Genomic DNA, 13,610 nt, shown 5'->3' with positions numbered 1-13,610 from the left:
TTCCGAAAAATTTTCATTATGTGCTTATGTTATGCTTTGCGGGCCCAGTATGGTTGTGAGTATTTCGAGAGTCTGCGGGTTCGCTCGGCCTTAGATAAGGGTCGGGTGCCCATCATGCCCTATCGGAAATTAGGATGTGACAATTAGTAGAAATTTGTACTCCCTCTGTTGCAATTTATGTGATATAGTTTGACTCAGTACGGAATTTAAGAAAGAAATGAAGACTTTTGAAACTTATAGTCTAAAACAAGTCATAGATATTTGTGTGACTGTAAATCATTTCATTAAGGGTAAAAAGGAAAATTTCAAGTTCAATTATTTCAAATATAGAAATGTAACACTCTTTTTAGGACAGACTAAAAAGGAAAGTATATCACATAAATTGAGACAAATGAAGTAGATTATTTTCCTTTTTAGGTCTTGAACGATGTTTTGTATTACTAGTCTCTTGACACGTACATTTAGGGGTGTACAAACCAAACCGCACCAAACCGATAAACTGAGTTAAACCGAGAAAAAAACCCGACTCGTGGTTTGGTTTGGTGTTGGAAAAAAAAAATCGACCATAATTGGTTTGGTTTGATTTGCTAAAAAAAGTCAAATCGAACCAAACCGACCCGACATTACGTGTATTCGATTTTAAAAATATTTTATACATAAGAATATTTATTTGTAATGTAATTTGTAAATATTTCTTAAATTGTTTCATAGCTTTTTGTTTTTTATCATATTATTTTAAGCTTGAACTTAGAATTTGAATGCCAATAAGTTTTATATCCCATAGATGTTAATAACTCAATTAAAGTCCAAATCAAAACCAACTCAACACTAATGCTAATAAAAGAAATTCAATTCTAACACTAGGAATGACAGTAATGTTGGATATCTATTCTTTAGTTTTGCATAATTGGTTTAGAGCGTAAAAATACATAGCTTAATTTTTTTCTTTGTCATGTAATTAATACTTATTAGCCGTACTTATTTTATCATAACTTAGTATTTAGATTAAAGTCATTTTCTTTATGACTTATTAATTAGCAATACTTATTTTAACCGATTTTATTATTTTTTGTTGAATATTTTAATACGATGTCATCACCCATCTCACATTTTTTGTTATTTTCTTAAGAAACACCTTAGTTATATAGTTGTATCTTACTAGGACTAAAGAAATATTTGAAGTAAAAGTCATATATTTTGTATGAAGACTTTTTCGGAAAAAAACCCGAATTTTATTGGTTTGGTTCGGTTTATAAATTTAAAAACCCGACGCAATTAGTTTGGTTTGGTATTTGAAAAATCCGAACTAACCCGATCCATGTACACCCCTACGTACATTGCATGTGGTTGTCAAGTCATGTAGCCAAGATGATCGTATATCAATATTATTAAGTAAAAAAAACTGATTGAACAGTAAAAGGAGTATGCCAAAGTTTGATCATTTTAATTGCCTCTTAGGAGTCTGTAGTTTCCAATCGAGCTACATTATTTTGTGCTGCAATGTTTGGTCCTCACATAACAGCGAAGAGTTCAGTTAAGTTATCGGTGAAATTTGGGATGCCATTCATGAGACTGATGATTCAGTCTCCTAGACTGTTTTTAATGACACTCGTTATGCTTCCTACACCTAGGTTATACATTGAAGAACCGTTAATATTAAGCTTATAGGTACCTCTATCTGGTGATCCTCATTTAACATTTATAATAATTTTCTTGCATCCATTGTTATCCTTCTTGGCAATTTAATCATATTGCACCGCAATTGAGGTAGTGTTGCTGAAAGTAGGAGCGCACATATAGCTTTTCCATTTAATATTGCATTATTCGATTTGACTTTTTGGATTTTCGATTTTGAAAAAATAATATCCCATCAGGATCGAAATAAACTTGGTTTGATTTGATTTGATTTTTCTTTTCGGTTCGATTTTTTAGTTGTCATATGAGATAATATGTATGTATCCAATATAATCAAACAGTCACATACTTCAATGACCAAAAAAAAAAAAAAAAACAACAACAACAACAACATCAACAATTTAAATAATAAAAAGTAATAACGTTAAATCTCTTAAATATTTTTTTCTAAATCCAATCACATGATTGGAATAACTAATTAAATAAAAATGGTGCTTTACACTTTTTCATAGTCGTACATCTCATATGCTTCTTTTTTTTCCCGTTTTTGGTCCTTTCGACAGCTGTTCGTGAAATAATGCACTTACAATAAAGTTTAAGCTTCGAGTCAAATCTAAATTACTCGGGGGTCATTTGGCACATGAATATAAACATGGGTTTATTACATGTCATGCTTTCTTGTTTAATTGCTCTTCTTTTCATGTGATGCAGAGACAAATCTCTAAATTTACATAATGACCTTCAGAATTACAGTTGAAAGTTCACACAACTTAACAAATGTGACTTCTTAAAGCTTACTGGATCAGTTTATGTAGAGGACTAACACCATAACATATCTATACATACCTACACAACAGCAATAACCACAGATCTACATTGATCCCACAAGCCATGTGCCTGGTTGAAGGACAGGATGTGCAGACTCCAAATTTCTACCTTGTGGGTCGAGAGGTTGTTTCCGATAGACCCTTGGCAAGATGTCGTATTATTATACATACATACACAATGTTGGAAAAAATATGATTAATCAAGGGAGAAAAGGATTATGAGAAGGATAATCCGCCCTCTGTTTTCTGTAGGACCTGATGTGGAGAAGGTAAAAAAACAACAACTATTCAGATCATCTCATTAAACTTTTCTTCAAGCAAGTAACAAAAGATCATCTCACAATTCACAATCAACATGCCAATTACCTGGCAACATTTGTTCCTCCCAATGCTGCAGTTCCCAAAATAATACAAAGAAAGGGAAGCCCAATCAGTGCATGGTTTCTCCTCCCTCCTCCCCCTCCTCTAGGAACTCCACTTCTTACAACACGCGAATATCCAACTGAAAACAAAATATTGTCATTCTAATTAGATCCCATGTTACATGTGCACACAATGCATATGGACACAATAAAGAGCTAATTCTAGAGTAACTTACCTCCTACATGTTGACCTTGTCTTGCACCTGTAATTTCTATTCAAAGTGAGAAAATGAACCCAACTAAGATAAGTAGGGACAAATAAAACAGAATGCAGTTGGTCAAATTAAAATGTACACCAATAGGGCTCTAGACAAGTTAATGCACACACCGTATTTATCTTGGGGTAAACTTTAGCGTTTTCCATCCTAGAAGTTTAGGTGTTACTGAATATTTAGTTTCTCTAATTTCAACAAGGGTATGAGGTTCAATATTAGGACAATTGATGTTGGAGCATTAAGAAATAAAGTACCAACAGGCTATATTGTCAAATGGCACATTTCACCCTTCAATTAGCTTTATCTCAATCACGTATCACGCAGGGCCCACGAAATCAATATTTTCTTTCTGTGAGCCATAATGTGATGATACTGGAATGAAGTACTTACATACAACAAACACCTAAAGAACACCATTGACATGCTTAATGGAAGAAGAGTTTGCTTTAGGCCTCAACAACATGCTATTTTTCAAGATATCATGTTGGATTGACCAAAAGATCTCGAGTACGCTAGTTTGCTAAGTTAGGATTGTATGATCATGTAAAGATAGTACATGTACATGAAACAGAGATTTTATTAAAGAAAAACCTTTCAATCATTCACAGGTAATTGTCATAAGAAGAGAACAACAACAACGCCTCAATCCCAAATATTGTCGTAAGATGACAGACAGAGAAACCTAGCATACGCTACCAGACAGCTTAATATTAGCAGATTGAATCTTAAACAGAAGCAGTCACACAGTAGAAACTGTGGTATCTGATATGTTGAACTGCCCCATAGAGCGGATTCAAAGAAACTAAACGGTCTTATGAACTACAATCAAGAATTAAGAGACACTTTTCCCCCCAAAATCAAGGGACTAAACCTACACTAACCCAAGTTCTTGCAGGAGACATCAGTATGCTTTGCTAAATTCTGTTTCATTTCAGATCGGAAACTCACCGATAATTAATTCATATCCCACCAAGTCTGTGTTGCAATACAGTACGGGTTTACAACAAGCTTCTAGAAAAATCTGTCCAACAAACTATACAACAAAGAATTTTCCTACACAACACAAATCAAACAAAAAGGAGCTTTTTATTCTCCAAATATATTTTTCAATTTCTTCATAGCTCATCCACTCCTTTCTCTCCACATTTGCCAGAAGAAGTAGAGATGAGCTACTTTCCACAACTCCTTTTCCTTGTTCTCCAACTCAACATTACTTCAGCTATTTTTCTATGTAGCATCAAGGCCACATCAATCATGGAATGCACCAAGGACCATATTTTGCGGCAAAGCAGTGAAAAATACATGGTCCGCATCTTTCCATTTTCCTAGGACAGGTAGCACCAGCTAACAATTATCCTATACCGTTGAGTTGCTTGCCATTAGCATAATCATATCATATTATTGGAAAAGTGAAAAGTTAAAGACCTAAATAACCAAAATACCATACTTAAAAAAGCTTATGCCTGCAAACAGTCGCAATGCTTCATACTCCATTAACAGTCAGCAATGCTTCATACTCCATTAACAGTCACAATCATTCCATTCACCAAACCTATCTTCTTTTAAGTCCACTATTCTATTTTCTTACCCACTTCAAACAATCATTTTCGTTCCTCAATTTTTCTCTCTTCTGTACTTGATCGTTAGGGTTTCACCGACAACTACTCTCCTTTCTTTTCTGTTGTCAGGCAAACTCCCATTATAGTACACTGAGTTCAAATATAGTTGTTCAACTTATGTGTATCTTGCCTGTTTAAATTGATGATTATATTACTTCTTTGAATCATTTGATACTCCTTTTCTTTTTGGGTCTTTTCTAAACTATTGTCGTAGGATCCAGTCAGTGCTTTTCTTTCTTCATTATTTTTCATCATAGCCTTCTACTCTGACATTTCTGTCCAAACTTTTCTGAAAAACGATTTTCTTGAGCCGAGGGTCTATCGAAAACTACCTCTCTACCCCACAAAGGTAGGGGTAAGGTCTGCGTACACCCACCCTCCCCAGACCTCACTTGTGGGAATATATTGGATATGTTGTTTGTAGCTACAAATAATTCATATAACTCAATTGGAACTTCGGTAGTTGCCAGTTTGATACATTCATTTGTGCAATAATTTGTTGGGGAAAAAAATTAACTGACACAATCATATTTCTACTCTTGAGCCTCGTGAATGATATATCCCATGATACTTGGCATCCATCTCTCCCGAGAAGATCTGTTATTGTAGTGTTGTTATCAGTTGTGATAAGGAAAATATATGGGGAAACTCTTTTTTCAGAGTGAGTATTCCCATAGTAAATATCCAGCAAAAAACAAATCCTATTTCCATTTCTGACCATCAATCAAACACATCAATCATTTAAGACAATAAAGGGTCCTTAGAAGCTCACACTTCTAAGGGAGCAAATACCATATCTCATCCCACCAGATGATAATGCCTCTCAGCTTTTCCACTTAATTACCATGCTTTTATTTGTAGCGGTTTCGAGCCAGTGACGTGCACCCAACACCCAACATCATGTGTTGCGCTCTTACCACTAGACTAAAGCACTGGGGGCTAAATGGAACACTTAGCTTTCTGTCATGCCTTAAGAAAACTAGAACTAGATCAAGCCATTAACATCAAAGGAATATAAGGAAGATCTAAGAGTAGTTCCCGCAGGAATATAAAATGAAGAATTATCACAATAGACTTTGTTAAAAGGGACAAGATGAGTAGAGAAAAGAAACAATATTGTAAGCGGAAAGGGCAAGGAGGTTCTTTCTTTATTTGAAAATCACATTAATTTCACATTTCATCAGTAAAGGACTAAAGGTTTCAAGCAAGTAAATGTATCTTCTTAGCCTGTCACATGTTGCAGATATGCTAAGACATGAGAATTACCCGAAAGCAGGCAAGTGTAAGCTTCTGAAATCTGCAGCCACACACACACATTTAAACTTCAGCAGCAATGACCAACCAAATAAAAGCTCATAGAAAAGAAATGACGCACATAAATTGAACCTTCATCAGATACAGGACAAACAGGTGAAAGTCAAAGAATTACCCTTTTGCTCACACTTCTAGATTAAAGAGCGTAGTTGCAAGAAAGAGGGGGAAAATTCATACAATACAAGAGTTACCAAAAGGATAAATAAAGATTGTGGTTCTCATGGTAAAAATTATTTCTTCGCTCTACTCAAGTGGTCCCAAAAGACTACCTTGGTTTGGCATAACCGACTGATTAAGGCAAGTCTATAATGGAGAAAATGTTGAACAAGCCACTTAACGTACATTTCAAAGTATCTTAGTCCCTAGCGAAACATTGTTTTGTGATGCTCCAAACTTGATGAAAATGAAGTTTCAGAAAAAAGGAGCAGCAGGTATCATAAGAAATGATGAAAATAAACACTTGGCAAAATATTGTAATTTGATAAAGCAGTTGTTTCAAGGGAGAACGACAGAAGTAGGAACATGGCGGGTGGGGGGGGGGGGGGGTGGAATTGTTGTGCCTACAAAGTGGAAGCTCACCATTTTAAATTTGAGTTCTGCATTAGGTTTGAGATGAACTGGAAAGCAATCAGGATGAGTGTCCCATACCTTCCTTCTATAAGCATCTTTGACCTACATTTGTTTGAAATGTGATACTATCATTAGTTTCATAAATGGAGGCTCACCGGCAATAATACATCTTTTCTTTTGCTTAGACTTTTAACCCTCTCATATCCCTGCTCACAGGAAACAAATCTGAACCTATGGGAAGAACAAATAAAAACTACAACAGGCAATGTTTTAAAACCAAGTTCTCAAGAACACAGAGAGTAATGACATATTACATTACTCATGAGAAGGCAGAGTACTTAAAGATTATAAATGAGAAGTCAGAGCGAAAAGGCTACAAGTTTTCATCACGGATTCTAGCAGTCCAAGAGGCCAAAGAACGTTCAGTAATGACTAACACATTTCTAAAGTTGTCAGAAATATTAACACCCCTCATTGTGCTTATTTTTAAATTAAATGGTTACTTATCAGAAGAAATTCAAGGAAAAGTATCAGGAGAAGGCAATATGTTACAGAGTTCACAAAACTGTTTCATTTCAGTCTCCTCCTTTGTTCCTCTATACAATTGAGAAGAGATCTCAGGTAAAACTTGATTCTTATTGGATACGTACCACTATTGCATCTTTCAATTCATTTACTCAGGTTTTATGTTTATTGCATAAGATGATGAATGAATCATCTTCCTCTGCAATTTCAGTTAGGAGTTCTGAATAGTTCTCATACAAAAGATCACTACTTACATGAGTTTTCAGAATCCTAAATTCCTAATACAGAAAAAACAAAGCAAAAGACAATAAAATGAAAAGTTACAAAATTATCTTGCAAATCCGAGGGAAATGTTGGCTTAAGCATCATTTTTGGTTTCTAGCACAATCGCCCACATTCAAATAGCCCGGCTGAATCTTTTTCTTTTTTGGGAAAAAGTAAGGTAACGTATTATAGCACAATAATATAAATCTCACACTAAGATGGTGCCAGGAAGATTAGGACCATTGAAACCCTTCTATACAAAAACAAAAAGAAAGAGTTCCTCCTCTACAACCTCATATCCCTGTAATGAGTCTATTTAAATCTAACACGTTGTCTTCATCTTTAACCTACTGTAATTTACACCAAAAGGCCGAAGCCATAAACACTTGATTTAATCTTCCGAATAGTCTCTGATTTCCTTTACAATCTTGGGCAATCCTCACCTTATGAGCTAGCCTTTGGTGTGGAGTTAGGTCCAAGATCCATTTCTTTACTGCAGGAAGCAGTAAAAGTCATATTCACCGGGGCATTCCTAATTTTTGGTAAATACATGGTTGATGGCATAGTGGAAAAGCAAAGAACAAAGGTAATTGAGCTAAGCTTTTGAAGTATGTCGATGGAAAAGAGGAGGCTGCTGAGCGAGAGTTCCAGTGAAAGGAGATTGCGCAGATTAGATAGACCATATCACAGGAGACATCTTTTGAAATTGATGTAGGGTTCTATTTGTAGTCGCTGGACGTGCCCAATCACCCAGTCAAAAAGGGCGGAGGTGGTTGAGAATGGGTGGAATCGAATCCCTAGATCTTAAGAGTCCGTTGCTGCTGTGGTGAGTCAAAGTCGCTGAAAATTACTTGGTCTTTGACATGGTTAGTCAAGTTGGACAGTACCGTAATTGGCTTGAAGAGAGGAGACCTCAGTGGATTGGGAATTGTTAGCCATGCTTTCCAATGAAAGGCAAGATGAAATGAAGGAAACCTTGTTTGAGGGGATAAGGAACCTGAGCCGGATGGATTTAACATGACATTCTTTCAAAAACATTGGTTTATTGTTAACAAAGATATCATGAAAATACTGAATATTTTCATCGTTAGGGTGTCTTCAATAATAGTTTAATGCTACGTTTAGTGCCCTTGTCCCAAAAAATAAAGGAGCAGTGAATGTGAAAGATTTCATATCAGTCTATTAGGTAGTATTTATAATATTATTGCCAAGATCCTTATTGAGAGGTTAATAGAAGTAATAAACAAGCTCATTTCTGGAATCAAAATGCATTTATAAAAGACAGAAATAATTGATGTTGCATTTGTGGTGAACAAATGCTTGGATATTATTTGAACAACAAAAAGTCTGGGTTGATGTATAAACTGGATATGGAAAGGCTTTGGATCCTGTCAGCTGATCTTTCTTGTTTGATCTTTTGAAGCTGATGAAATTTGGGGATAAATGGATTCAACGGATAAAGGTGAGTATTTCTACGGTCAGATTCTCTTTTTTGATTTATGGTAACACGGAAAGTTTCTTTAAATCTCAAAGGGGCTTGAAACAAGGTGACCCATTATCCCACATTTGTTTGTTTAAGTTATGGAGGCTTTAAGCCAAATGTTGAAAAAAAAACTGCTGGTTTGGGCTGAATAAAAGGTTTTTTCGTTGATAATAATGAAGGAATCATAGAAGAAGTTCCATACGTGCTCGTTGCAGAATATACCATTCCATTAAGCGAAGCTGAAAGGAACTTCTACACTTAAGGGTGATTGTGGTTTTGAAGCTATGGCAGGGCTAAAACTAGCCTTTCCAAAAGAAGTGTTTTACTGTTAATGGAGGATTCTATTGTTGAACTGGCTAGATTTTGGGCTATAAAATATAAATGTTTTCTACTACATACCTGGGACCTCTTTTGGGTGCTAAAAGGAAAGATGTAGGGTGTGGCAAAGAGTGGATAAGTGTGAAAAGAGATTGCCCCTTGAAAAACACAAAGCTAAATTCCTACATCGCCCTTTAAACATGGCACGATTTATCGGTTATATACTCTTAACTGTTCTAATGACCAGATAGACGCCTCAATTAAGCAAGAACTTGCCTCTAAATCCCCAGTTTCCGTAAAACTAAATGCATAAAAGACACGCACTTTTGATGTGTCAACCAAAACAATCAATAAATGGCACTAGAAATTTAGACCCAAGAAAAAAGACACATGTAATTAAGGAAAAAGAAGAAGAAAGGTAAGAGGCCCCTCCCACCCTCCCTCTTCTTCCATTGGCACCAGCAGTCGTTACCAAGGATGAGATCGAGGATGAAAAGAACCCTTCGCATCTTGATGAAGAAAATATTCCTCTTCTACAAACATATGAACTCTTCTCTTTATTCTCAATAATCGCTAAGGTTGTACGTGTATTGAGAGTGTCTAGAAGGGAAATATGTGCAAGTTGGAGCAGGAAAAGTATGTACTAAGCCTAGGTTTTTTTTAATTTTTAATTTTTACTTTTGCTTCATTAATTTTCATTTTACTTTTCCTTTTCTTTTTCTTCTTCTCCTACCCATTACGTCTCCCTCACCGGAAAATATTTCCGGCAACCAGAACCCAGTTCTCTCTTCACTCTGACCAAAACACCACCACCTATATCCACCATCCCTCTTACGCTTCTTCTTCACCATGAACCACCTTCTTCCCAACCAATTTCATACAAACACAGTAGAAAACCACCATAAAATATCCATCTTCAAGCCACCAAACAATCGTCGCTCCACCAGCGGGGAGATACCCCAAACCAATGACACATTGGTCGAATCACCCAACACAGCCTACTCTCTCCATCATCTATCTCTCTTTCTTCCTACCACCAATACTTCCCTGAACCCCACAACATTTAGGTGTGTAGTTGAAAAATCGAACATCTGTGTAGTATCCTAAGTAATATATGAATCAAGCACACCACACACATTTCTATGTATACATAGAAAAATATATACTCCCTCCATCTCAAATTATCTGTCGTGATTCTCTTTGACACGCCCCTTAAGAAACATTAATTAGGAGGGCTTTTTAATTATTTTACCCATCATTGGTATTTGAACAATCATAACATCACCCCATAATTGAGGTGTTTAGTCTTCAAGAACAAAAACTGCTAAGGGTGAAATGGAAAAAAAAAAAATTAATCTTGTCTTGAACTTATAAAACGACAAATAATTTGAAACGAACTATTTTTAGAAACCACGACAGATAATTTGAGAGGGAGGGAGTACCTGAGAAGCAGTGGGGCAAGAATTAGTGGGAAAGCCTAGCAAGACTTTTGCCTCGTCCATCAGCATCTCAACTATCTAATTGTCCCTGCAAAATGTTCGAGAAAGAAACACTATCGTATCATGATGCAGGTTATATATTTATAGGAAACCCTCTTCAATTATTTCAGTTGTTATGGAATTACGGAACTCAAACCAGGATCAATATGATACAAATACTGAATTTGAAGGAAGAAGAAGCTAACTAAGACTAAGTTAAAGCTCTACTAAGAGAGAGCTAAAAGATAGTTTTTCATTAATGATCTCCATGAATCTTTAACGCTATCATTTGTGAGAATGTTGCGATGGATGTGTGGGCACACCGAAAGAAGAATTTACATTTGGGGATAATATGTACATACCCAAATTAGTAATTAAACAAGGTGGGAGTCTAAACTATGGGAGGACAAGATGCGGCGATCCGCACGGCCGATAATGGTTTGGGCATGTGAAGAGGAGGAGACATTTCAAGCCCCATATCATATGTGAAGAGGTTGGCTATGGACGGTTTCATTTGGCGAGAATGTCAACGGACGCGGGCAGGCGAGATAGATTGGGGAGAGATATCGAAACTTAGGCGGGGCAGGACATGGACAAGCGGAAGGCCGAGACCAAGAACATGACCTTAGATGCGAGGCTATGGACAGGAGGACAGCCGATTGGGGTAGAAGGACTGGCGTGCCCGCCTACCGAGAACATGTGTAGTCCAGTATCCGTCGTACTAGTCCCACGTATCCCGGCGTTTCGTATCTTCACTTTCATTTTGTCCTTTGATTCTGCAAATATTAATCATTTCTTGTACCACAATTATCGTATTTTATGTGCTTAGCCATCGCTTCTTTTCTCGCATCGTTTTTATCATGGCTTTTGTCGCTTTCGTTAGTTTCATTTCCGTTTTGCTTTGTACTGTTTGTGCTTATCTAACCTTTTCTCATCATGTTTTCTCTTGAGCCAAGGGTCTTTCGGAAAGAGCCTCTCTATCTTCTGAAATGGGGGCAAGGTCTGCGTACACTTTACCCTCCCCAGACTCCACACAGTGGGATTTCACTGGGTATGTTGTTGTTGTTGTTGTTGTATTTGTCAGAAAACACAAACAGCAGTTGGATTTTCTAAGCTCTCTAGCTAAACGAGCTTGCACACTTACTACTTTTGTAACTATCTAACGTTGCATATTCTTGATGAGTTTTATAAAACATCAAACTTCATCAACAGAAAAAGAAAAAAAAGAACACAAACAGCAGTTGGATTCTTTTTTTCCTTCTTTCTTTTCTGCAATTGACTCACAGAGTAGTACGTCTTGAAATTGGATAATCCAATGGCACACACATAAAGAGAGAAAAGACAGAATCCTAAAACCCCTCGGAACAAGGGGAAAAGAAAGAGATAACGGTCAAAAACACACCTCAAGTATCACGTTTTTGTAGATTTCCTAACTGAACTATCAGGTGTTTGTGTTTCCTACCCGAACTACCACCAACTATTTATCAAAAACACACCTGAATTATTAAGTGTTTGCGATTGCTACCTAAACTATTTATCAAAACACACCTAGACTAGGGCTGGAAACTCAAAAAAAAAAAAAAAGGCAATATTTTTTACCATTATCTCTTAATTTTTTCCTTTAATTTTCCAATTAATTCCTTTAATTATCTGCATGAAAATGCCATCTGGCACCATTTCTAAACAAAACAAAAAAGGAATGTACACCACGCACCACCAGATACTAGTCGAGGTGTGCTTTGATAAATAATTGGTGATAGTAGAAAATGTAAACGCCTGATAGTTGATGTAGGAAACTCACAAAAAAGTGATACTAAAGGGGTGTTTTTTTACCATTATCTCGATACAATTAACCACAGCAAACTAGAAAAACATAAAACTCAATTATGGGAATAAAATCAACAGATAGACGTAGAATCAAGGAGATAGTAGGAGAGTACCTGAGACGCCGAAATCAGCTCAAGGAATCCTCGCGTAAAATTAATTCTTCGGAAGGTGAGAGGTGCTCGACTCAAGATGGCGTGGCCTTTTCTTCTCAACTACTCCTCTCCCTCCTAATTTAACTGTCTTAATTTTATTAGGCACTGAATTTAATAAATGAAAGATAATTTTGAATTTTATGGCCCTAAATTAAAAATATGTATAACATATTAAAATGTCATTTGTACATTTTGGTTATAACTTGTCAGGTGAGTTTTTTTAATTGTCAACTTATTAAATATAAAAAGACACGCTCTTTTTGGAATAGACTAAAAGGGAGGGACAGAAAGGGTAATTAACGGCTAAAACGTGTACTCTGTCTATCTCATTTTATAATAAGGTGTTTGATTGGACACGAAATTTAAGAAAGAAATAAAGATTTTTTAAACTTGTGGTCCAAAATGAGTCATAGATTTTTGTGTGGTTATAAATCATTTTTATTAAAAGAAAAATGATAAATTTGAAGTTAAATTGTTACTAAATATAGAAAGGTGTCTTTTTTTTTTTTAACCGGCTAAAAATGAAAGAGTGTAATATAAATTGGGACGAATGGAATACATGTCTTTTTTTCTTTTTTGTCAACTCTTTAATTTCAATTTTTCACATAACATGTGTAAGATCACAAGATTAATACATTTTACTCCTTCCGTTCACTTTTACATATCTAGTTTGGATTTTGCACATCCTTCAAGAAACAATAATCGATATGAGTATTTTATCATAATATTCATATTAATTGATATTTAGTCTTATGTTTTGCGAAATGATTTAGAAAATAAATAATTAATAGTAAGGGTAAATCTAAGGATGATAAGTGATAACCAGTCTGCCTAACATGACCCAAATATCTAGCTTTAGCTCAATCTGAGTTGCTTACTTAAAAACCTTTGAAAATTTTACTTTTTGCAACAAAAAGAGTATTAAATGATGTGTTATGTATATTTTGATTAGTTTTTTTTT

General features: G+C 35.7%; 1 protein-coding gene across 2 annotated transcripts; it reads right to left on the bottom strand.

Moving 5' to 3' along the window:
* Positions 1-2,573: 2,573 nt before the first annotated feature.
* LOC132068720 (uncharacterized) lies at positions 2,574-12,729 on the bottom strand. 2 transcript variants are annotated; one of them, XM_059462398.1, is made up of 7 exons: positions 12,611-12,729; positions 10,635-10,719; positions 6,612-6,704; positions 5,985-6,015; positions 3,061-3,096; positions 2,829-2,964; positions 2,574-2,717 (listed from the first exon to the last, which is right to left on the bottom strand). In XM_059462398.1, the coding sequence occupies exons 2-7, from the start codon at positions 10,698-10,700 to the stop codon at positions 2,663-2,665; spliced, it is 417 nt and encodes a 138-aa protein (XP_059318381.1). In that variant the 5' UTR covers positions 10,701-10,719; positions 12,611-12,729; the 3' UTR covers positions 2,574-2,662. The 2 variants fall into 2 exon arrangements, with proteins under 2 accessions (XP_059318381.1, XP_059318383.1); XM_059462400.1 differs by having other exon boundaries at positions 3,061-3,087.
* Positions 12,730-13,610: the final 881 nt, after the last annotated feature.

This window comes from Lycium ferocissimum, chromosome 8 (assembly GCF_029784015.1).
Source record: "Lycium ferocissimum isolate CSIRO_LF1 chromosome 8, AGI_CSIRO_Lferr_CH_V1, whole genome shotgun sequence".
Taxonomy (NCBI): domain Eukaryota; kingdom Viridiplantae; phylum Streptophyta; class Magnoliopsida; order Solanales; family Solanaceae; genus Lycium; species Lycium ferocissimum.
Note: the sequence above shows the minus strand (reverse complement) of the source record. Positions and strands in the feature narration are given on the sequence as shown.

Excerpts from the sequence above, each read along its gene's own strand:
- LOC132068720 (XM_059462398.1), bottom strand. The coding sequence starts at position 10,700 with ATGCTGATGGACGAGGCAAAAGTCTTGCTAGGCTTTCCCACTAATTCT. Across the intron at positions 3,097-5,984 it reads TTACACTTGCCTGCTTTCGG|AAATTACAGGTGCAAGACAA; the intron begins GTAATTCTCATG and ends CACTTTGAATAG. Across the intron at positions 2,718-2,828 it reads GGAGGAACAAATGTTGCCAG|GTCCTACAGAAAACAGAGGG; the intron begins GTAATTGGCATG and ends TCTCCACATCAG.